This window comes from Galleria mellonella, unplaced genomic scaffold (genome assembly GCF_026898425.1).
Source record: "Galleria mellonella isolate WM207_F2 unplaced genomic scaffold, CSIRO_AGI_GalMel_v1 utg90, whole genome shotgun sequence".
Taxonomy (NCBI): Eukaryota; Metazoa; Arthropoda; class Insecta; order Lepidoptera; family Pyralidae; genus Galleria; species Galleria mellonella.
Genome location: NW_026442172.1, coordinates 3,229,201 through 3,254,635, shown reverse-complemented (window position 1 = coordinate 3,254,635; position 25,435 = coordinate 3,229,201). Strand labels below are relative to the sequence as shown.

At 32.8% G+C, this 25,435-nt stretch overlaps 1 protein-coding gene across 2 annotated transcripts; it reads left to right on the top strand.

Moving 5' to 3' along the window:
• Positions 1–1,620: 1,620 nt before the first annotated feature.
• On the top strand, positions 1,621–15,269 carry LOC113509137 (ras-like protein family member 11A). 2 transcript variants are annotated; one of them, XM_052902394.1, is made up of 7 exons: positions 1,621–1,696; positions 7,280–7,418; positions 8,080–8,216; positions 8,501–8,659; positions 10,581–10,733; positions 12,673–12,877; positions 14,182–15,269. In XM_052902394.1, the coding sequence occupies exons 2-7, from the start codon at positions 7,310–7,312 to the stop codon at positions 14,421–14,423; spliced, it is 1,005 nt and encodes a 334-aa protein (XP_052758354.1). In that variant the 5' UTR covers positions 1,621–1,696; positions 7,280–7,309; the 3' UTR covers positions 14,424–15,269. The 2 variants fall into 2 exon arrangements, with proteins under 2 accessions (XP_052758354.1, XP_026748240.2); XM_026892439.3 differs by lacking the exon at positions 1,621–1,696 and adding an exon at positions 4,443–4,646.
• The last annotated feature ends 10,166 nt before the right edge of the window (positions 15,270–25,435 follow it).

The following is a 25,435-nucleotide window of genomic DNA, read 5'->3' as shown; positions in this document are numbered from 1 at the left end:
GAGTCCCATGCGTTGCACACAATAACTGTGTTTAATAGCACCAAAGGATTTAGTCAGAACATCAGCAGGCATAGAGCCTGTATCGCAATATTCAACTTTAATGTCCTTACCTTCGGCTAACTCTCTAACATAATGAAACTTAATATTTATGTGTTTAGACCGTTTACACCGGGGAATATGTCAATGATCTGGCAACTTCACTAAAAATAGTTACACATCCTACATGACCAGTTAACTCTCCACTTTAATAAACATAACGTCTTTAGCTGCTTCACAGATCGGGGTTTACAAATGAAATTGTCCCGATGTAAATTCCAGTAAACGAATGTCCATCAGCATTAGCACCCCAGTTATCTACTCGCTTTTGCTTTTCTTGAAAGTTCGCATTATGGTATTAAACCTTAAGATAAATATATATTTACGGCAGACATGTGTGATGATCCAGCACAAGAGCAAAATTGACTTAAGTAGCTCACCGCAAAACTAATATCTGGTCTTGTAGCACATGACAGATACATTAAAGAACCTATGATTTCTTGATAGTTGGCAATCTCGTTGGTTTCCCCTTTTTCCAACTTACAGACACAGGGTCAGCACATTAAGTTAACGCACTTAAGCACTTAACGCTATCGATTTGAAATTTGAAAAAGTGCATATTGTTAGGCCACACATTTTGCAATTAAAAAAATAATAATTATACTTTCTTTGATAGGAGGTCCAAAAAGGGTATTCAAAAATTCAAAATTATCTACTAATTATTAATTATAATATTAACCATATTAAATCTGAGTTTTATTTATTATATCTATACTGCTTTTTTTAACTTATAATCGAAAAATGCAGTTACGTCCATTAATCACCGAAATTTTAAATGTATAAATTCTGAAATAATTAAAGTTTATAAAAGTATATGTGAACATTACCTACAAGGAAAACATAACAATTCTCTTAGCTAACAACATATTTAAAATCGATATATATTTTTTTATCAAAAACCTTTAAAAATAACATAGTTTTCACTACAATTACGGCCGCGCGGGTCTACTTGACTGGAGATGCCAAGAGGCACGACCGTCAGGGTTACATCGTTAAACCATATGAGAAGCAACCGATCTGGTAGAACTCAGTAGCTCTGGCGTGGTAATTTTTAAGACTTTCTTAACAATTCCTTTTTGTGACAACTTTTTCGTTAGTTTCGATATGTACAGTCTCAAACATAAAACCAATATAACATTAGGTCTCAGTTGACATATTGTTTTATTATCTAAAAAAAAAACAAACAAAATTTCAAATTTATAAGCACAATCTAAAAAACCTGTGCTAGGTACATGATGTACATGTATGGAAGATATAGCATTGCGGGATGTAATGTAAGACGACAGTGCACAATAGGTATACGAATTCGGTTCAATGAGCTGCCAAAACAATATAGTTAACTGTGCTTTAACTTAATGCTATTTGCATAATTTACTAGATGTTTGCATTTGACTTTGTTGTACCTACCTTGTTGATGATTATGCAAAGTATTAAACCTTTTAAGTATTATACCTTTTTTATATATATTATGAAGGCAGTACCGCCTTAGTACTATTACTTTTAGTGGTATCGGCCTTTGTACCGGGTTTGCGCCGGCGCACGTCCAAAAGAGGCGCCACAGTATCCACACATCACGGTATCATTAGGAAAGTATAGGGTCGTAAGTAATATTAATTATTGTCCACAGCATTGCCAGATTGAGTATTTTTTTCGCAATTTTGGATAAAATTCTATTAGAATTTTTTTTTAACAATTTAATTGGAGAAATTTTTGAAGAAGTGAAATGAGCTTGAAAACTTTTTAAATATTTTCTAGACACTTTTGCTATTTGTAAACTATATAGCTGTATAATAATGCAATAAATTACTTCAATAGTTTTTTTATATCTTTTACATCTTTTGCTAGTTAAAAAACAGAGATTATTCAAAGATATTTTTTTTTTTCATTTATTGTGACTTTGGCGAAAGCCATCAGCCAAATTATTCAAAGATAACAGTGATATACCCACCATAGATACTAAACCTCTTATTCATAAAAACTAAAACTTTTTGCAAACTTATTTTAATTAATGAAGTAGTTTACAATTGTTTTTCAAATTAAGAATTCAGTCAAAAGAAAAAAATAAAACATTTTAATGACTAAAATAGGTTTATGAGAAATTTGACGTTTTTATGAATAAGGGGTAAGAGTCTATTATAGGTAAGTGAATGAAATGAAAACTTTTATAAGCGTTATAGTTCCAATCACTTGTTTATAAATAGCTTAAGTTACGGTTATGTTAGATATTTAGAGTAAAGAATGCGACGGAAAAGAACTGCCAAGTTTATAATAATATCTAATAATAACGAGATATATGGACTGTATATTTATTTTATTTATTTATTTACTCTTTATTGTACCACTTAAAGAATAATAGAAATATATATATATAATTGCTTAGTTATTATATTCTAAAAATAACTATAGTAACTTTTTATCAAATAACCCGTTATCGAGGTTACCGTGATTGAAATTAATATTGTGAGACTCGACCACCTGATGAACTATGAATGTACATACATATGCGTACGTAGATATATAAATACTTAGACAAGTAGTCAAGTCTACAAGGTTCTAATTTAATTCTACGTCGAAAATGTACATTTTAGCATGGCGCACAGAAGAACTTAATATCCAAATAACTACAAAAAAATAATTTAGAAAAAATTAATAGGGTTATTTGTGGAAATGGGCACTTAAATTTATAATAAGATTCCGAAATATGCATTTGATCTACTTTTCACCAAATTTAAATGTTTTATTAAGAGACAATTATTTAAAAAGGCCTATTATACAATAAACGACTACTTACGAGAGAAACTTACCTGGCTTTACATGATTATGCATGAAATATTTAAGTTATTTTCTTTATTACGAATTATATCTGATATGCATTTGAATACGTTTTGTTTCACATATATTTCAATATAATATTTACTATAATAATGGATGTCTTTTTACTGATAATTTAAATAACTCTTGAACTATTTGTTAGCCTGTATTGACATAAATTTAAATTTGTAAAATCAGTTTTTGTTGAAAAGCAACTGTTGTGTTTCTCGCCCATCCTTATCAATTAAAATTGAATTCCGAATTGGTGGTAAAATAATAAAAAACGACTATTCAAAAATGCTAATTATTAAGTTTACTTGCATTGATTTCTTATTATTATTATAGAAAGTTAACAAAATTGCATAACAAATGAAACGTCTATAACCTATATCGTTAAAAATAGATGAACTATATGACTTTGCAATATACCATAGGTACCTATTACTAATGCTGTAACCATTCAAGAATAACAATAATCTATCTTTACTTGCGACAAGAATAAAATATCTATGACTAATCTATCTAAAAAATCAAGTGAAGAGATAGACAAGTATACCTAACCCGTTATCCTCATTTCGAAACACTTTTATTTATAATCTCTCGCGTATAGATACATACATCGGGAATTGGGCATGAGTAATTTATATCTGTCTAGTGTGGATAACTCTTCTATCTATTAGTAATATCTATAGATACATTAAAATATTATCGCGTTATTTATAAACAAACTATTAAATATATCATTCTGTATAATTGCATGCATACTATGTATTCAAATACTGAGACTCATAAATAAAGGAATATAAGAAAGATACTTTATTTTTTATGATTTGGTAACCTAAATAGGGTGGTAGGGTTTAGTAAACATAAATACACAGACTTACCGAAAACTGCAATGTTTTTCTGTCTTTGTATAGGCAGTTCACTCTTTCTCTCTGTGGTGATAAAAATCAGGCGACGTTGTTAAATTATAATATATTATTAATCTTAAAAGAAAAATATAATCCCCAAACGGAAAATGTTCAGGAAGGTACAAAAAGTGGAGGTCTATGGATTCACTGATATAAACTGTTGCTCACACGCAAGAAGCAATACACGAAAACAGATACTTAAACTTCGATACCGACAATTCTCCAGTATCTAGTGGATCTTATAAAAGAATTTCGTCATATCTATCAGTTGCCCGAACTATCGATTTAGAATCTAATTTCAGTATTGATTAATTTAGAGTACATTATACACAGCAAAATGGATAAATGCAGAAAACAGAATCTCGAAAATAAATTTTTAATGCGTTATACAGGTATAAAACATAAGGTACTTGTACTACATTATAAGTAGGTACTAATTATCGCAGATAAACATGAAAAATCACTAGTATCTAGTAGGTATTATATGTGGTTGTAGGTAGAACCACCCCATAATGCATGATAAATGAAAAACGTTGTGACATAGGTAAATAAAGCAATCATGCAATGTCATTGATTGCTTTATTTACCTTGATTGCTCTAATTATCATATAAAATATACCCACTCGTAGAGTATACCCGGCAATGTTGAACCTAGTCTGCAGTAAACTCAACTCAGTCATAGTGCGTGAGTGCGGAGGGCGCACGCGACCTCCTCTGAATACATTTATATATTTCAGTTTATATTGGAGTATTTTTTATATTGAAATATATCTCTTTAATTAATAAAATACTTTCGACATGTACAAGCAAACGTTACTTAAAAATTAGGTATGTATTTTAGGTTATTATTTTATTTCAAACTAAAATGTTACCGTCACAAACTACTAAAAAATATTTAAAAAAATGTTACTATTATTGTACCCAATACTTTCAGTGTTCTTTTTTTCTCGCAGTAAATTATTTGCGATTATTTAATCACACTAATTATATTTTCCGACCACTTATAAACAGATGTAAGTAGACAGGTTTTGAAAATGTATAATAATTTCGAATATATTCCACTATTCGACAGTATTATTTTGTGTGTATATTACGCGATATCTTCACAATTCTTTCTGCAATCGACAAGGTGTACTCTCGTAATAGTCCTATATTAATTTTGTCACGAATGAAGTAACTGAACTACCTAATCTACAACGTTAAAAAACCAAGAAGTCTTTGATTATCCTTAATACGCTACTTATATGCAAAATGCACTTAAATTTTATTAATATTATAGGAAGATTATAAGTAAATGCGAAAGTTTGTAAGGGTTGGATGCATGGATGATTGTTACTCTTTTACACAAAATCTACTAAACGGATTTATATTAATTTTGATATACAAACAGCTTATATGTTAACTTAGCATTTAAAATTTGAGTACTGATTTATGGAGGCAAAGCCAAAATATACAGTTAGTTAATAATAAATGGATAATTAATTTTAACTATATGCAAGAACAATACCTTAATCTATTTGACTTTTGTTATTACATTTCATTACCTTTTTATTTATATTCATTTAATCGAATATGATAAAATTAGTACGTAACCAACACGACTTTGTAGATTGTAAAAATAATCATCAATATCGGTTTAAAATTAGCCTATATTTTTTATGTTTATGTCTATAAACAACGATTAACACTTTCTATTATGTTTGTCATCAACTTATTTGCCATTCTACTACCAATAAAAAAAAATGTTTTTGAGATGGCTTGTTTACCATTCTAAATTGCATAAGCAAGCTGATACCTCACCTGATGATAAGTGGTAACCGTCGCCTATAGACATGGGCAGTATCACGAATATTACAGAAAAAAAACATGGTATGGTTAATATGCGTTGCCCTAAGTACCTACTTGAAGTCGAAGGTATCTGCGACTCTTCAAACCGAAATAGACCTGCAAGCACAGTCGCACGACAGAAATACGAATGGAAGAACGGTACTCAAAGGCAAAGATATCGCGTAACATACAAACAAAGTAAAATAGAAAGTAATTAACAACCTCCTCGTTTTTAAAGTCTTTTTTTTTATTCTTTTATATGGCAGTGAAAATAAAGAGCAAGCTATTCTGTGATTAAGTAAATTGTGTAGATTTTTCTAATTATTACAATGTTTATTCATATTTATTTTTAATTCAATTATCAACTACACCAAGCCTACCTACCTTCCTATTAACCAATTACAAGATGACAGAGTATTCTGTATAAGTAATCGATTGACTTTTCCCTTTATAGCCCAATTAATTTGTAGGCTCTTTTTAATTATCGCAAAAAGGCTCGCGATCCAATTCAATTTGTAGCTGTTATTAACTCTTTATTTCTCTTTTTCATGTCTACTACTAAAATTTCAAATATATTAATAGGTTATTATCCAAAAAGCAATAAATAAATCGTGTTACGATTCGCAGAAAGGACTTTTTAAAAATAAGGTAAAATAAACTTGATTTTGCACAAGCTTGGGTTATCTCACAATAAATTTTACGGGTCCACTTAAAAAATTAATGATTACCAATTATAGTAATTGAAATACCCAATTTACATATTATTTAATTAAATTATAATATTAATAAATCGCTTTATTATCTATTCTAGCCTTCAGCTAATATGAAAACATTGCAATAAATTTAGAAGCATGACATACATATGAACTAACATCGCAATCCTAGTCAAAATTCATGAAGTGATGATAGACTTATTCTATAGAATACATAAACGAATCGATGACAAAAACATATATGATCATATAGAGTATAATCAAGTGTATTTTTAATAAATATATTACTTGATGCTTTATCTTCCATATTTTTATAAGATCATGCTGCACAAAACACCGATTTCAATTAAAAACTAAATTACTAAACCGATTTTAATAAAATTTCTATAATATCAATTTACAAGTATATTCTTTTAGATAAAAAAAGAATTTTCCAAATCGGTTTACAACTGACGGAATTATAAAGTAACAAACATAAAAAAATCAACTGAATTGAGAACTGACTCCGTTCTGAAATCAGTTGAGACGTTATTTAAAAAATATGGAACCTAATATATTGGTGGAAAAACAATATAACAAACAGCCCGAAATCAAGCTATAAATATATAATAAACATAAAAATATAACAAGCTATAAATAAACATACTTATCTTTGTCTACTCCGATGGATCCAGTGTGATGATTGATAAATTATAACTAAAGATTGTGTCCCACAAAAAAGAAACCGATTTCAATTGTGACAAAACTAGTTTTGATCTAAAATTAAACTATTAATCTTGAAAAAGCTTCTATAGGACCAATCTGTAAGTAAATCCTTTCCAATAAAAAAGTAATCTTCCAAATCAGTTTAGAACTGACGAAGTTATTATAGAACAAACATAAAAAAATACAACCCAATTGAAAACCTCCATCTTTTTTAAGCTGTTTATAGTGGCGACGGTCATCGCCTCGATGAGCTCCACAACATCTCCAAAGACTTCTCTCGCCAAATTGGTCCTATATCCAAAGCCTAAACCATTCAAAGTGATGGTGTTGGGACAATCTGGAGTTGGCAAATCTGGTAAGAAAAGTATAATAAGTACCTATACAATTAATTGTTTATCAGATTTATTTTTATTATTATTAAGTGTAACGTTCCTGCTATCGTATCGATAAAATGAAAATATCTATAACATTTTGATCCATTACAAAAAAATTTCGTCCTATCCAATAGGTTTTGGTAGTGGTATTAATTGTATAATACAACTACGCTTGATATTCCATGTGAGTTAGGCAAAGAAGATTTGTACATTTAGATACCCATACTTTTAAGTGCATGTATGATATATAGTATATAGATATATACATTTTTATTAAAGTCCCTTAAAGTACTCATCCTTTACTACTAACTAATTTGATGCTAAGGTGTGGTAAAATACTAATAAAATGAGAACCAACCTATTACTTTATGTTTTATTGATACTTAATAAAACTTCATTCACCTATGAATGTATATATTATGTATGTGTTTACAAGTAGTCCATCTGCGTCCAAAATGTCGTTCAAATGTGTTTAACCATTTAAGCCTTATTGAATAACAAACATCTGATTGTGATGATGATGATGATGATGCATGTATTCCAATAACTACTAATTTAATAGGTATCTCGTGGCAATTAGAGTGAATTGGTTTTCTTACTTGAGTACCTTGAAGTCTAAACATTTTCTCCTTTGTTTTACAGCTTTGGTGGTGAGATTCATAACACGACGTTTTATCGGAGAATATGATCCTAATTTAGAAAAAACTTACTCATTTCACACTGTAATAGATAACGAGATGGTTTATTTCGAAATATTGGATTCCGCCGGAGATTCACATGTAAGGCTTTTGTCATTTCATTTCATATAATTATGAATATTTATTTATTTATTTATCAACCAACACAGCTTCATCTGAGTAAAATTGCGTTCATATAAGTTTTTTTTCTATCAATTATTTCGTAGAATACAAATCTGAGCCATAGTACTAACTCTAGAAGCTCGCCTTATAGTAATATATTATCTGTAATATTATTAAATAAGTTTGGTCTTCAAATTATCCTATGTGACTCAAGCGCCTATCCATATGAATGATTTTATAAGCAAGTAATTTACTTTTTACAGGAAAGTGAATACGCAAACCTAGACAGTAACATTCGATGGGCCGAGGCTTTCATCTTAATGTACTCGGTCACAGACAAATGTTCATTTGACGAATGCCATCGTCTCAAGTTCCTTATAAATTATAATAAGCGGAGGCGACGACTTTCTTCCTCTATGAAAGTAAGTGCATTGTATATGATAATATCAACGCTATCTACCCGACTAGCTCCTTGGCAAACGAATCTATTGATAAATACGTTATCACAACGTTACCCCGTACATGAGATACGAGAACGAGTCAAAAACATTCGGCCGGGGGGAGATTAATAATGGGGATTACCTGCCCTGTTGCAAATAAAACAAACTATAAAATCGATCTCCACTCGATTCCCCTGAAAACCACTATGATTGTAAGTAATTCTCCAACAATTATTTTTTTTAATGGATGATAAAGAAAAGGTAACTTCGCCTACGCTCTCAGAATCCAGTAAAATAGTTGAGGATGAAAGCAGGCCAATTGATCTATCATAACAAATTTGTCAAAATTAACTACGATGGTTTCCCACAGAAGGGTATATTGCTACTAATGGGGTTGCTAGTTCTTATTAATAACAATTATTTTTTCCCCTCATGAATTTATTACGATGGGCCAACCAATCTGTTTTCATCATCATCTATCGTCTTTCATAGATACCCCGACAGCGTGTACCAACAGGCCGAACGTGGTCACCATGTCATTATCATCCATTAAAAAAAAATAACATCTGGTCTCTTGTTCTTCCTCATAGCGATATATGGCCATAAAACATTGTTTAAACTTTCGTAAGCACATTTCATGAGCAACTATGACGCAAGCGCGAACCTGACTAAGGATCACGAATTGATCACGAAACCAGTAGTTAGTACATTAAAATATAATGAAAACATGTCTATCAAAGTATTCATTTGCCACATGTTAACGGAGGCTGATACCTATAAGCATAGCGTAACTATCTAGTGACCACCTGAATATGCAAGCGAAGTTTTTAACTAGGTATATGCAAAGACATGACTAAAAATACATCTTTATGCGCCTTTTTTAAACCCTCACAGGAAAATATTCTTAAATACGCTAATATGATACCTAGGTTTTTATATATCTGTGCCAATTTTCATCTAGCGGTTCAGCTGTAAAAATATGAGTATAACAGATTGAGTGAAAGACAAGAAGACGTTAGTGATTTTCGCTATAATAAGCTTCAGGAAACATAAAACTACTAGATATCTATACTAATAAAAAAATATATATTCATTATTAATATTTATTATGATTAATTATTTAATATTACAAAGAGGTAAAGTTTGTAAATTTGGATGTTCAGTGTAATCTCCGGTACTACAGATCCGACTTTAAAAATTCTTTCACTATTAGAAATTTATATTATCTCTGAGTACTATCAACTGTTTTTTATTTTGGTAAATATATATTTGCAATAATTAATTACAATAAATGTAATTAAAGTCTGCATAAATAATATAGCATACGCTGCTTGAAAGGTTTGAAAAAAAGGAATAAAATCTATAGCAAAAATATTAATTACTTTTAGCTTTACGACCCACGATACCATATACTAATTTTAATATCTCACACAAAAAGTAATTTTTTTTATCTTGAAAGTAAAATAGATTTTATAAGATTAAGTTTGGATACAGTTTTCACATATTCTTGACAAATTCTTATAAAAAGAAATAGCTGAATCAAAATGGAAATTTCATGGCGATAATGTTTACTTTTTAGTGCATGTTAATTAATATAGTTGGTCAAATGATAATGTGAAAAAAAAACGATAAGCCGGTACACGCGTCGCCGCTGATGGTCGTGCGAGAACAGTAAGCGAGGCACGGAGGTGAGGGGTGCAGGAGAGACAATGTAAACAACAAATTACTAAATAAACCGTTCATTTTAAAATTTTACTTTTACATGCGCCAAAATACCAGCTTTATTAAAATGTTAATATAATATAATATATTATAATGTTCTTAGTATTTTTCTTACCAATAGACAAATTTTCCATATACTAGTTATAGCATGTATATTTATAATTATTATTGATTATTATAGGATAGTCTTCCAGAGACACCAGTGGTGTTGGTAGCCAACAAAGCTGATCAGATTGGCGACAGAATGGTCTCAACGGAAGAAGGTCAAAGGAGAAGCAAAGAGATAGGCTGTGTCTGCTTTCATGAAATTTCTGTGAGGGAAAGCATTGACCAGGTTTGTAAAATATTTCATTTCATATTGTTGAATATTACGTTTTTTAAAACGTGATTTCTATGTCGTACTTAAGTCCATGAATATAAATGTAGCCATTACGTACACACGAAGGTAATTTCATCATCACTGTAATATCAATGTCTGTTTATTTATTCTCTCTAAACATAAATTTCTGAGTTTGACTCTCCGTGGCCTACTTAAATAGTCCTATAAATAATTTTTAAAAATGTTTTAGGTTAAAAAAATGGTGGACGTGACTCCACATAATATATCAGTGTAGGCCTTTACGAAAGAGTAATGAATATTACAAGATTGATACTTCCTTCTTTCAAAAAAATATTATTTGTCTAGTTTATGACAGAAAGTTTAAAGATACACTGCGATACTTTGAAAAATAATTCGGCGCTTCTGTACTATCGCATCATTTGTTTCGTCTTTCAATGCCAACATGGTCTCTAATAATAACTCTACTGATATAATAGTGTATTGATATCTGTGGTATTGATATAATTATTTTTATTATCTATTATTATTCCAATTAATATAATCTTTTATACTTAAAAATCTAACCTAGTAAATATTGCTACCTATCTAAAATATATAACATCATCATCATTTCAGTCATTATCCGTCCACTGCTGGACACAAGCCTCCCCTATAGACTGCCATAAAGAACGGTCCTGAGCCACCTGCATACAGTGACTCCCTGCAATGCATTTCAGGTAGTAACTCCATCTAGTGGAGGGTCTTACACTGCGTTTGCCCGTACGCGGTCGCCACTCAAGAACCTTTCTTCCCCATCGGTTATCGGTTCTTCGAGCTATGTGACCAGCCCATTGCCACTTCAGCTTGATTATACTAAAATATATATATATATATATATATATATATATAGATAAATATTATTATCAATATTATTATATTATGTAATAAAGATTAACAGATAATCTTTAACCATAATCTCGTAGTCCTTCCTACCCATGGTGAATTTCCCACAATATTGTTAACTTTATCTAACATAATGTTATATAGATTTTGAGTTCGACCTTCAGAATCACAACTGTCATTTATTACATCCAACTTAACGCATTTGTTTTTGCGTGATACAGATAGATAGACACAAAAACAATTGTTTTGCTTCTATTGTTTTTATTAAAAGCCTTCATATCCATTTATCTGAAATATCGTCCGTACAGGCACTGTCTAGTTAGAATTTTCAACTATATTCCGTCCCATTCGTTTCATCTTTGCAAAACAAGCAAATTATCCAAAGAGAAAGATATAATCCTATGATGTAGTATGAAATGGATTAAGAAATTATTCGATCTATTAAATATATTTATTTATTGATTAAATTTAACAAAAAAAATAATTATGTAATGTACATTTCACTTGTTTTTTTTTTTAGAGTTATAAATTTATATTTTATGAAGTTGTCCCTGGGATTCCATTATCTTTAATTATTTTTTCCTCCTATGTTTCAATAAAGGAATAGACTTTAAAAGAATGGAGGTACTCAATTGGATTTTTTTTTATAATTATTACCTTAGAACTTCGTTTTTCTAAACCGATTTGAATATTTCTTTAAGGATATGCATTCAAAATTGTTTCACAATTTTTTTTACATCAAAATTGCTTCAGTAGTATTGGAGTCGGATTTTTTTTGGGGAACAAAATCTTGTTTATTTTTGGAATCATAATTTTATTAATAATTATAGGAATTTCAATATTTCATACATATTATTTAGTTACGCATAGTATTATATTTCAATTATTGTCTTTGAGAAGGAGACGATCAATTTTATCAATTCTGTCATTCGAAGCACATAAACTGCTGTGCCTTTATTAGAGATTCATCGAATGAAGAAATACTATTGCTTTTATAGATATATTTGTACATGATACCTGTAATAAATACACAAATTATTAAAAATTTCAGGTATGGAGTGTATTCAGTGATGCGCGTCGGTTTTGGCGCGTAAGTAACAAATGGTCCCGTGGTCGTGAGTGCCGTGATACCAGCATCGTTGGTATTGGCACTGACTTGCGGCAGCCACCGGTAGCACTGGGTCGCACGCTAGCACGAACTATCTCTGACTCCACAGACACTGCAGCAACCATCACGACACCAGTTGGAGCATTTTGTTAGTATTGTCACGTATCATAACATTAGATCACAGCCTATCTATCACCCATCAGTTTCATATCCACCAAAATGCATGTTTCTTTTTTTTATAGGATGATAATGGAATGGTAACCCCACCTGTGCTAACGGTATACGTTGGCGGGGCATTAATAAGAGATAATGGAATTCAGCATGATGGCTTCCAGGAGGGACCACGGGGAGGTCGACCTGGTTAGGTATATTGTCAGCAGTAGGGCCCTTAGTCTCCATTATTAACAATGCCTCCCCCCCCCCCCCGCCACCAAAATACATGTTGCAAAATATATCTCCTGTGTGTGTGTCACGTATTACATATATTGGTAGATAAAAATGTTTATCGAGACAAATACACAAACAGGAGGAAAAAGGATTGCTAGTAACGGGTTCTAACAGGCCCCATTATCATGACAACTCCACACAGTCACTCCCTTTGAAAACCATCGTGGTCAATTCTTATACAATTCATCACAATGAGCTAACTGACCTCCTTTCATCGTCTCCTATCATGTCTCATTGGTACCCTGCCAGCGGATGACAATAGGGCAGACGGAGTTACTATTCAATTCTCACATCTTCCATTCAAATACACAACCAAAACACATGCTCAATAATATGCCATTCACAATATGTTCAAATATAGATACACAAAATATATAAATGTAATCAAATACAATATCGGTAGGGTAAACGCTCACAAGTAAGTTTACACACAAATTAAGTATACTTGCAATCAAGCATACAACATTAACCGATGCCATAGTACGTATATATATGGATTAAACTAAAACAGCGTATGCCTTCTGAATCCTGAAAAAAAAAACTTTTTTATACCTTCTTTAAGAACCCTAATCATGAATCTGTGTTCGCGAGAGGGGGTCTTACAATTGCAAAATAAAAATAGGTTTACGAATGAGAGCTCTATATTTTTTTAACATTTGCCGTGTAGTCCCGACATAGAATGGCCACCCCTTCTTTTCCCTTAGGTGTCCTAAGAGGCGACTAAGGGAACTAGATGGTCGAGGAATGGCCAGCAGGATCCCTCTTAAAACATCACCAAAGGCTAATTGCGGTTGCCAACCTGCCTGCCAAACTGGCAACTACTGGCAAACCCCCCTTTATGGGGAAATCTATGTTCATCAATGGGCAGTTAACGGGTGATATGATGATGATGATGATGATGATAATGATTTTTTAAGTCTTCTTTAGTCAAATGGAATAGAATTTATCTTAATGGAATTGTGTCTCATCTGTCAATCATCTATTTGTTTTAAAAATAATTTGCAGGTAATCGCTGGACAGAAATGGACCTTGAAGAAGAAGATGAAATCAGTGTGACTAGAAGTAACTCTACATCATCATCCGGAAAATCTGAAGATACCGAAGAGTTTCGAGCGCGTGCCAGCACAGACTCCCGTTTGCCTCCACGACCAACGAGAACACGACATCCAAACGTCAATCGACCGCTCCCACCGCCCGCCAGGAGAATGAGTGTAGCTATGAGGGGAAATAGTGCTAACACATATTGACTGTTTTATAGATACATTAAAGATAGTATCTATGGTCCTATTGTATATGGAATAATGCTGCTTGATGTAAATTTGACATATGTTAAATAAAAGGTACTCTACTGATTACCTAGAATAGAAAAAATATAAGAGATTCTTATATTATTATAAATAATACTCTGTCTCTATCTCTCTACCATGCCTGACGTAACGGCGGTTCTAGAGTCGAATATATGTTTAGTACGTAATGATGGCAAGAGACCTGACGGAGTGTCGCTTGTTTTTTAGAAGAGCTTGTCGTTAAAAAATAAGACTCCATTTGTTTTGATACATCGACTTCATTACACATCCTAAACATTAAAATATATATCATCATCATCTCAGTCATTATCTGTCTACTGTTGCACATAGGCTTCCCATAGATTGTCATATAAGAATGTAAGGAAAGGTCCTGAACCATCTGCATCCACTAACTTCCTGTAATGCATTTAAGGTCGTCACTTTAACTATTGAGGAGGGGAGCATCTTACACTGCGTGTGCCCGTCCGGAATCGCCCCTCAAGATCTTTTCTCCCCCATCGGTTCATAATCTAGAGAATTAGTTCATTCTTCGTTTAAATGGCTCAGTCTAGCCATCCAACAAGGTAATGCTGCCAACGTCTTAGAAACCCCTTCACATGGGTCCAATTTTATTTTTTATGTCAAAAATTTTATAAACATTTATAATATTTGGTAAAAAGAATATAATTATACAAACAATTATTTTTAAAATGAAATCAAAGATCTGACTATAAATTATAAAGGTAACCAATAATGTAAGCTAATACTTTAAAAATAAAATTTAAATATTCAATATTCTGATCACAATATCTTTTTTTTTTTAAATTACCTCTTTCGCAAGAAGTATTTCTACTTTTTCTATTACACCTCTTCTATTCTTTTTCTTAAAGGGTAGATGTCAGGAACATAATTATAATTGTTTCATTTTCTAGGCTTCCTGTAAAAAACAGATGACAAAAAATAAATGAGTCATGATTTGCCTGTCCACTCCACCATAGGTAGAGTTTAGGACGACACAACTAGGAGTCTCTTCCTCTACATATTCGTATTATTCTTGATACGTTATACTTGAATCCTAAGCCTGTTGAGTAATTTCGATATCGGCCATGATATTTAATTTGATGCTCATGTTTAACTCTCAGAGAAAAGAACTCTCGCGCCACTTATAGCTTACCAAACAACATGATAAAATACATGAGAAATATAAATCGATATATCAGTGCTATATCGATTTATATTTCTATTATATATTTCTCATGCATTTGATCTTATATTCCGTTCTGAGAAAGAGAAAAAGAGCTGGTTCTCATTCCCTCGCACAAAGAATCGCAAAAGTGTTATGATGTTGTTAATACTTAAATTATAAAACGATGAGCGTTTAATTCGTTCAAAAAAAATTTGGTTGGAACAAAATCTGAAAACAGTTGGTTGGTTTTAATGGATGAAGATGGTATGGTGCACTCACTTATGTTAATAGTATATAATGGCGGGGCACTAGTGGAGAAGGTAACAATGAGGATGAAGTCAGGACAGTTCGCCTATCGCTGCAAATTTATTAAGAATTAACTACGGTGGTTTTTAGCAGTGCTGCGTGGATATAGATCTGACAAGGTATAATGCTATAAATGGAACCATTATGCCCTGTTATTAACAACCCCTTCCTGATCTGGCCTGATAGGGAGACATTCACCCACTACCAGAGGGAGACTTTGTACAAAAGTCGATTGCTTGGGTACCTCTGTCCCATTCGTGTTTCTACCGTGAAGCAGTTGTGTTTGCATGCCTGTGTTTCGGTTTGAAGGGTGGGATATGGCGTGAATTTTCAGGGTATAGAAGAATAACACCTGAGTCCTCAGGAATGGCAACGCATGGGGGGTATCATGGGCGAAACAGTATACTCTATTATGTCCATGGTACTGCTCATGTCTATAGGCGACGGTTACCACTTTCCATCAGGTGGGCCGTCAGCTTGTTTACCATTCTAAGTTGTATAAAAAAAATCTTTATCTATGAATATAGAAACAATCTGGCAAACGGTGATTATCAGTATTCCTCAGGTAAAGCAATGCTGTAACATAATAAACTAAAATGATACGAAATAGTAGTAAAGTAATAGGTAGATGCTTGTAAATTACAGTGCAGACAACGCGAGGTTCATTTTGTAAGAAAAACGACCGCTGTGCTATATACGAAATGCACTGCATTGGTAATAATTAATTACATAAACAAATAACGAAACCAATATATAGGTATAATAAGGAAATTCTGTTATCCGTTATTAACAAATATTAAAGAAATAATATTATATATTATTATCACTAATGTTATTCAATTTATGTATAATATGTATACTGTTGGTATGTCTAATTCAAAATAAAAAAATAATAATAAATAAGACAGAAAGTATTTTTATCGATAACAACTCGTATTGCGTTAGTGTACAGCAGAGCCCAGTGACCACCAGTTACACTAGCCGCAGGATATTATCACAGGGTCAGTCACACATATTTACATAGGGTTGTCAGCTTTTACACCCTTATCTACCACAATTTTGGTCAGTAAAAAATATATTGTATTTGCATGCTAGCCACAGGACATTCGTCAACTGTCACCTACCTATCATGCACATACTAAATAGGGTTGTTATCGTATTAAGTTCTAATACCTCCTTATTCGTAATTAAGATAATCTAAATACCTATGCACTGAACTGGCCATAGTATTTTAATTATCTACCCTATCTAATGGATATCTATCTAATGGCTGATTACGCCATTAGGGTTACCTGATACGGTAATCAGCCATTTGTTCGACTGTTTCTGTTATAGTAAATTCAACACTCGACATGTCTAATATTTTTAAATCATAAATGCAAATAGCATGTCAGAAGATGAACACTCATATTAATTTAGTTTGTTAGCAGTGTTTTCCATCAATGATGTTATTTCGTAATTTAAATTTGCACGAATATTTAATTTTTCTTATATACCACTGGGATGGCAAACAAACATACGACTCACCTAATTGTAAGCGGTTATCGTATTTATAATTATAATAGGAATATTGAAATGCCAGTCAGACTCAAACTATCGGATCGAGTTATTGCGGTGGTTACATTTTTCTAATCAATTTGTAATTAGAACTCTACAAGTGGTAGTTTTATGTAAATAAGTATTGTGGAAATGTAAAGCTAGTTTGTGATAACCCTATGAAGGCATTTGCGTGTAACCGGGTCGCGAGTTGCGACTCACACCGCCACCGCAGCCCACGTCTCCCGTACTGCTATTTATATAACATTTGGATAAGTTCGCCGTCGTTTTCTCCATGTACCTACCACATACGCACGTTACACACATTTGCATGTACTACGAGTAATATATCATACTTTATTAGAAGGTAATCGCGGATAATAAAAGCAGAGGCGTTGAGGGCTGTTGGTTTCGTCACCTCATAATAGCACGATTTCAATATATAAATACCTTGAAAGTTTATAACTCCATTTTTGAACACATTAAGGATTTTATAATATATTTTCATACTTCTTTAAATGACAACTTAGAATGAAAAATTATAAGCTGCTAGTTCCTATAATAGAAGGTGACGACCGTCGCCTATAGAAGTCAAAAGTACCATGAGCACATAAAAGATTTTTATTATTGAGAGACGGGCTTTATCAGGCAGAAAAACCTGTGACACTGAAACCTTTCTATGATCTTTGTGCTCGCCGTTTTAAAAGTTCTATAAGATTCACTATGACGCTAATAATATCCCTCATGCGTAAAATACAGTATGCAAAGTAAATGGTATAATCGAAACCATTAGAACCTTTTGAGGGAAGTATTCTACTAACGAAACTGAACATTTTTACTACAAAAACGTAGGTCGATAAATGACAAAAATGTTGAATTTGAAACATTTATCTTGTTAATACGATAATACCAATAATAACATTATAAATAAACTACGTTTGTACATAAAATATATTAAAGAAATTTTTATTTATTTATCTTTTATTGAACAATAAAACTTTGTACAAATGGTGAGCTAAATGCCATATGGCATTCACTACCAATTAACCATTAGGTAAAAACAGAAAGCGTATGAAGGATATATGCGTATTTTATATACGGAGTCTTAATTAAAGTGATAGAAGACAAAGCAATTTTTTTTATTTCGTATGTCTGTATATTTGTTCCAACAGTACGCAAAAACTGCACTATATTAAATGCTCGCTGCATTTCTGAAAGTATAGCTTAAAATGTGATGTATGTTTTATCTTAAGTATGTTAGTAATTATCCATCTATGTTCAAAAACCATTCTTATGAAGTCGCAGGCAATAGCTAATATCAATATTTTGATGACAAGATGTTACCAACGTAGATAATTAGGATGTAGGTATGAACTGAACGAAATTAGAAATATTTTCGAAAATATATCAACGATAATAAGTACTTCAATATTTCCTCAAAAGTCGGTAATTTTAAATAATCCATATTTATATTCTACCTAATTAACATTTACCTGTTTATTAACATACGACATTACATCATGTACTGCTAAGAGTTCATTTTCGGAAACAATAAACATACGAGTACGTTTCTCGTTACCGTTACCGGCAGTCGTTAGTCTTAGTACCTGTTTGTCATATTTTGCATTTTAACACTTTTACCGCAACTAGAACTATTATGTTCGCGGTTTTCCCGTCACCGCGTCATAAAAGTATCGAAGTTAATAATAAACAATGATATAACAACACATTACACTTATTACCACTATTGTATTGTGTAACAGTCACAAAACAAAACGTACCGTACAATCTTCGGCGTAGTTCTCATAACGCTGGGTCCCACGTTGACATTTGACTGATTAATGTTTTATTGCTTCTTGTTCTGCCCACGACACGCTGCACATAAACGGTTGCAATTTGGTGTCACAGTTACTGTATTCGTAATAGTAACATCGTAAAATTTTATCTCAATAATCTTTGTCTGGCTGTGTATACACTATATACAACACACATGGCGTTGTTTAAGAGCGCACGATAACAAAACATCGATCCTCGCCATTCCTCGCGTACAGCGTGCTAAATTTCCAGTCATAACATCGTAAACTGGCGGCTGAACTGTAGACATCGATGAGTCGCTCAGTTCTTACGACTCATGAAACCTGTGAAGTCTATAATTTGCTAGAGGCATACAAATAAAAGACTACCCAGAGAGAGCGATACGTTTTATAGTTACTAGAATATCTAAAGACTTGGTCGCCCCTTTTCATGTCAGTAGCTACAATTTATGGCCTTTACTGGTAAGTTTTTATGGTGCATGAACAAATACAATGTATCAATGGATCTCTTAAAATAACTTGTATGTAAGGCATTGTAAAGGGATCTCATGCTAAACAAAACAATATATCTAGTTAATTTTACAAAGAGAACCATATTTAACAGACATTCCGAGAAAACGAGAGGCCTATATAGTATCTACGTTATACACGAACATTTTATATTCTTGGTCAGTAACGATAATACTCGTCACATAGCTCGATGAACCGACAACCGATAGGGATGAGTGGTGACCGCATACGGGCAAACGCAGTGTAGGACGACTCCCCACTAGATGGAGAGACGACCTGAAATGCATTTCAGGTAGTCAGTGGATGCAGGTGACACTGAACCATTCTTGATGGCAGTCTACGGGGAAGGCTTATGTCCAGCAATGAACGGATAATGGCTGAAATGAAATGAATGGTAATACTAAAATGAAGCACGTTTATATAAATTATATCTATTAACCATCGACTTGAAGAGTTCCAGGTTGTCTAGGAGCATAGGAAAAGAAAAAACATTACACTCCTTGGCAATTAAAATGGAACCGAAAACGATAAAACCAGCTCATACAGTTACCAAGACGTATCCTCCAAAGTTTTTCCAAAATCTAAAATCTAATCTTCGTCAGCGTGTCATCATTAAACAACCTCATTATTAGATGTTCAGCTACGGATTGAGGATCCAGGTCATCTAATAACAAGAGTCATACAATGTAACTTTAATACTGAACTTTGCTCAAAATAAATGAATGAGCTATATTACATTTCTATATACCTAGTAATAACAATTTGACTACCTACAAGCATTCTAACATCTATATAATCATTGAAATTTCGGTTTGTAGATGATTTGTTTATACTTTTTTATATACACTAATAATGCATACGGATATATGACAATGGAAAGCAAATGTACAAAGGCGAGCATAATTTATCATTCCATTGTTGTTATTTAATAACATTAAAAATCAATAAGGACTCTACATACATTACAAGATATACCTACTGTAGAAATATACAATTTTAAATTTTATATAAAAATGTCGGCAATACAGAATCAGGTGCGTTTTTTTTTATTTGATTAAAAATGGAATGGTAAACCCGCCTGCGATAACGGTATACGCTGGCGAGGCACCAGTGAGGAATGATAGGTGAGATGAAAAGGCAGATCAATTAGCCCACCGTGAAGAATACACCAGGAGTTCAGCATGATGATTTCCAGGGAGGACCACGTGGAAGTCGACTTGACAGAGGCATATTGATAACAATGGGACTGATAGTCCCGCATTACTAACAATCCCTTCCGACTCCCCCGCCTCGAATCAGGTGTGTAGGTACTATTTACCCGTAATCGTGATGCGTTAAGTCCCAATCGCGATTTAAAAATGTGTATAAACTAGTTTCAGTACAATTTATTATTAATAAAATAAATAATAATTCCTATTATTATTTAAAAATAAAAGAATAAAAAACAAATAACAGTACAAAAGATCAATCTCAGTTGAGTCAGAGGGCAGTAACAGAGGACTATGTCTGTCACTTAGTTGCATTAATTTAATGAGGCGTTGTTTATTAGACACTAATAGCTAAACAAGACACGATCTGACCTTGTCAAGTTCTAGATTGTTAATATAAATTATACTGAGCATTTTAAGCAAGTAGATAAGTACTCGTACATTATTTATATAAATTAACTACTTTTTTTATTAGGTGAAAAATAATCAGTTTATTCTAGTGTTTTTTTTTTACGGATGGTAATGGAATAGTAACCCCGCCTGCCCTGTCGGTATACGCTGGCGAGGCACCAGTGAGGGCAGATAAGTAAGGATGAAAAATCAGGTCAGATAGCCAATTCCAGGTGTATTCATCAAAATGGTTTCCAAGGGGTCGACCTGACAGGGTATATTGCTAGTAATGCGACTCGTAATACGCATTACTAGAAATAATTACTTATCCCCCCCTCCCCCCACCCTATTGTAGCGATTAGGGATGATAGGTGAAAATGAAAGTCTTTTTTATGGATGAAAAAGGAATGGTGGACCTGCCTATATGCTAATGGTATACAATAACGAAGCATCAGCGAAGCATTATAAAACGAGGATAAAATCAGGGCAGTTGGCCTATCGTGCTGAATTAACCATAATGATTTTCAGCCTAACTCAAGATCGGTGGTGGGGATCATTAGTAAGGACTCTAACAATTCTATTGCTAACAATATACCTACCCCACTGGCTAGAACTCCACGTGATCCCCTCTCCTTAGGAAACATCAGTGGTTCTTTTTTTAGTGCATTCGTCACAATAGGTCAAGTAACCTGACTCCATTCTCAGCTATCATCACTCACTGGTAGTGGATTACCATTCCATTTTGAATTTCAATATCGGTAACCTGTATTTATGGATAAACAGCTGGTGGGGCATCCTTTCCTGACACCAAAATGGCTGTCGTTATGTTTACAATTTTTTATTTGACATTTTCAGGAAATTTACTTCATAAAGGAAGTAATATGTATGATGTAATATGTAATAAGTAGGTATATCACGAGCCATTATCATTGAAAAACTATCGGCTAAGTAAGCTACTATCAATGTCATTATGCAAACGAACAAACAAAATTAGGCTTAATATTTATGTAATTAAAATGAGACAATCTTATTGACATACGTCCATTAATAGTAACATGATAATGCGATTGACTATAAATAGATCGAGATTCCCGAACACGTCTGGATACGGCGGCGCCGGCGCCGGCAGGCCAGCCGGCACTTGACAGCTTTCAAACTTATCGATACCAATTAAATTGCGAAATAGACAGGGATGATAACGAAAACATGATGTAAATAGCGCTAAACGAACGTGACCCGATTATACGGGGCATTTACACACATAGACAGATTTTCTTTCCAATAAAATATTATAGATAGACATTACACTGCCACAGAAATTCGGTAAACGTGTTATGTAAGAATTATAGGTATTTTATATAAAACTAGTGCAGTGACAAGCTGATTGCGTGTTTACGAGAGTTCGCTACCTTTAATTAATTGCATATAACGACATCCCTCCGAACAGGCCATGACAGGCGACACACTTACATCGCAATTAATTCTCATTAGCACGATGAGAACTTCATATATCAATAAATTGTCACCTTGTTTGTAAATAGCTCTGTTATATTGAGTTCTACAAATTATTGCAAAGAATATAATATTTATAGACTGAAGTCAGTGACTCATAGTCGAGCAATCTGGTTCCCGTGTCCTCTGTCACTGAACCATTTTTAGTGGGAATCGAGATATTCCGTTCCATCCTATGGGCAGGAGCGCCACAGTACCAACTCCTTCCGTTAGACCGCATTCAAAGTCGGGCGGCTTGAATTAGGTTGTTAATCAGCTCCTTACTATCCGACTCGTCCCACTGAAGCTGCACAGAGATGTTGCATCTCTGTGCAGCTTCAGCTCATCTTCTACCGAATTCATCATGGGAAATGCTCTGAGGAATTGTTCGGATTGATACTTGCTGCTGACTTTCACTGCCGTACAACCCGCCATAAACTAAAATTTCATCCCAACCATCTGGATGAGTGGTGATCATCAACCGTGCGTTTTTCAAGGCACATTCTTCCACTCTTTGGAATCAACTTCCAACAACAGTATTTCTGAACTGACATCATAACCTTCAAGAAAAGAGCATATTCCTTTTTAAAAGGCTGGCAGCTCACCTGCAATGCCGTTGGTGTTGTGGGTGATCATGAGCGGCGGTAGTCACTTACCATCAGGTTAGCCGCATGCCCCGTGTTGTAAAAAAAAAAATCCCTTACTATTTACACTTGACAGATAACAACTTGATATGCGGCTTGTTTAAATTTGTACCGTCGCATCGACCAATTACTCGCCATACATATATGGAGGAGATGCTCCCACTCGTAGAATCATTGTTTACAAAGTATTTTATAGTCTACTACACGATGCAAAATATCTTGGTCTAAATAGTAGTGGTTTATAGTTACGCGCGTCTGTTTGCTTATATTATATATAGAAATTCACGTTTCCCATTACCTATCCATTGTACACTGATTAACTGTAATGAACAGATAAAAACTATTAAAGAAAATTCTAAATTAAATTACTTTTTATAATTTTTTTTTTGCTTTATTTACAATTATAATTAGACAGATTATTTATAAATAAAAACAAAGTATGTACGTTTGTATAGAATTACATAAAAAAAATATAATTATACTTTCTAAATATTTAGAATTTTAAGTCATAATATATAATTTCTAACATTATTTATATCTTTACATGAAATTTTTGATAAATGGGATAAGCTTATTAAAAACTTGAGACAAGCTGTTTATAGTTAGCACATCTGGGTACGGAAAAGTTACATTTGTATCTTTATAGTTAGGTAGATAACTGTTGATTAAATTTACTAATTGATATTGCATAACACCAATACCTATATAAACAAGTAAGTATATTTAAAAATGTCGTAAATAGGGTAATAATTGTTGTAACATAAATTAAACTGAACTCTACATTTGAATTTCAATGTATTTGTCATATTATTAAATCATATATCTATCTTCTACGTCAATCCCTTGCGGGATAGTCAAATCATTAATAATCTCATATCATCAAGACACTAAATCTAAATACATAATATAACTATATTATGTACTTCTTTAGGAAGCTTTTAGATAAATGCTACTAAAATATTTATAATTTTTAGTATATACTAAATATATCAAGAGACCGCTTTGTCTTGAGATTTTTTAAAGAGTTGTTTTATTTTGCATCGCTAGCTTTATGTAGAATCGCCCCTAGTTATCACTAACAGATGTTAAAGTTATGTATAACAACAGTAAATAGTCCAAGGCGCTTTTAGGAATTTATTCTTATTTGTAGAAGGTCTATTTGAATCTAAAAGTTAACCTGAACCCAATAAGATTTAGTTATAACGATTTTGTACATATTATGAAAAAAATGATCGATTTTGTGCTGATCAACAGACTTTAGAAGCTATGCTTCAGTCACATCGTTCAAATGAACACTTGAAGTTACATGAATCAGATCTAAATTTTAAGGAAGGAAACACCGTACTTCATTTATTTGCCAGGATTGCTATTAAGATCTACCGACTACAGGAAATAATTATAAATATTCTTTGTTGCACTAATACATACATACAACACAATGATGACAAATTATAGAGGGACGATTTTGAATGTTCAAGGAAAGTTTATTCCACAGCTGTACATTACAGAATGCGAATGATTTTTTTTTAATAGATAACAATGGAGTGGTAGGCCCGCCTCCGCCTACGATATACGCTGGCGGGACACCAGTGAGGTGAGATGAAAAGGCGGGTCAGTCAGCCTATCATAATTCAACTCGATGGTTTCCAGGAAGAACCACGTGGTGGTCGACCTAACAGGATATATTGCTAACAATGGGAATGGTAGTTCGCATTACTAACTACTACTCTTCCCTGAAATGCAAAAGAGTTACCTATAAAAAGAATTTTAGAGCTAGGAGACTTCAGTACCTACCCTCGACTAATTTTAGCAAAGACGCCTTGGTCTGAAAGGAAGGGGTAACAATTGGAAGCGGGAACGAAGGCAGATAGGAGAATTGTAATCATTA

Coding starts and splice junctions, on each gene's coding strand:
- LOC113509137 (XM_052902394.1), top strand. CDS start 7,310: ATGAGCTCCACAACATCTCCAAAGACTTCTCTCGCCAAATTGGTCCTA. Junction 8,660..10,580: donor GACTTTCTTCCTCTATGAAA/GTAAGTGCATTG, acceptor TGATTATTATAG/GATAGTCTTCCAGAGACACC. Junction 10,734..12,672: donor TGAGGGAAAGCATTGACCAG/GTTTGTAAAATA, acceptor TAAAAATTTCAG/GTATGGAGTGTATTCAGTGA.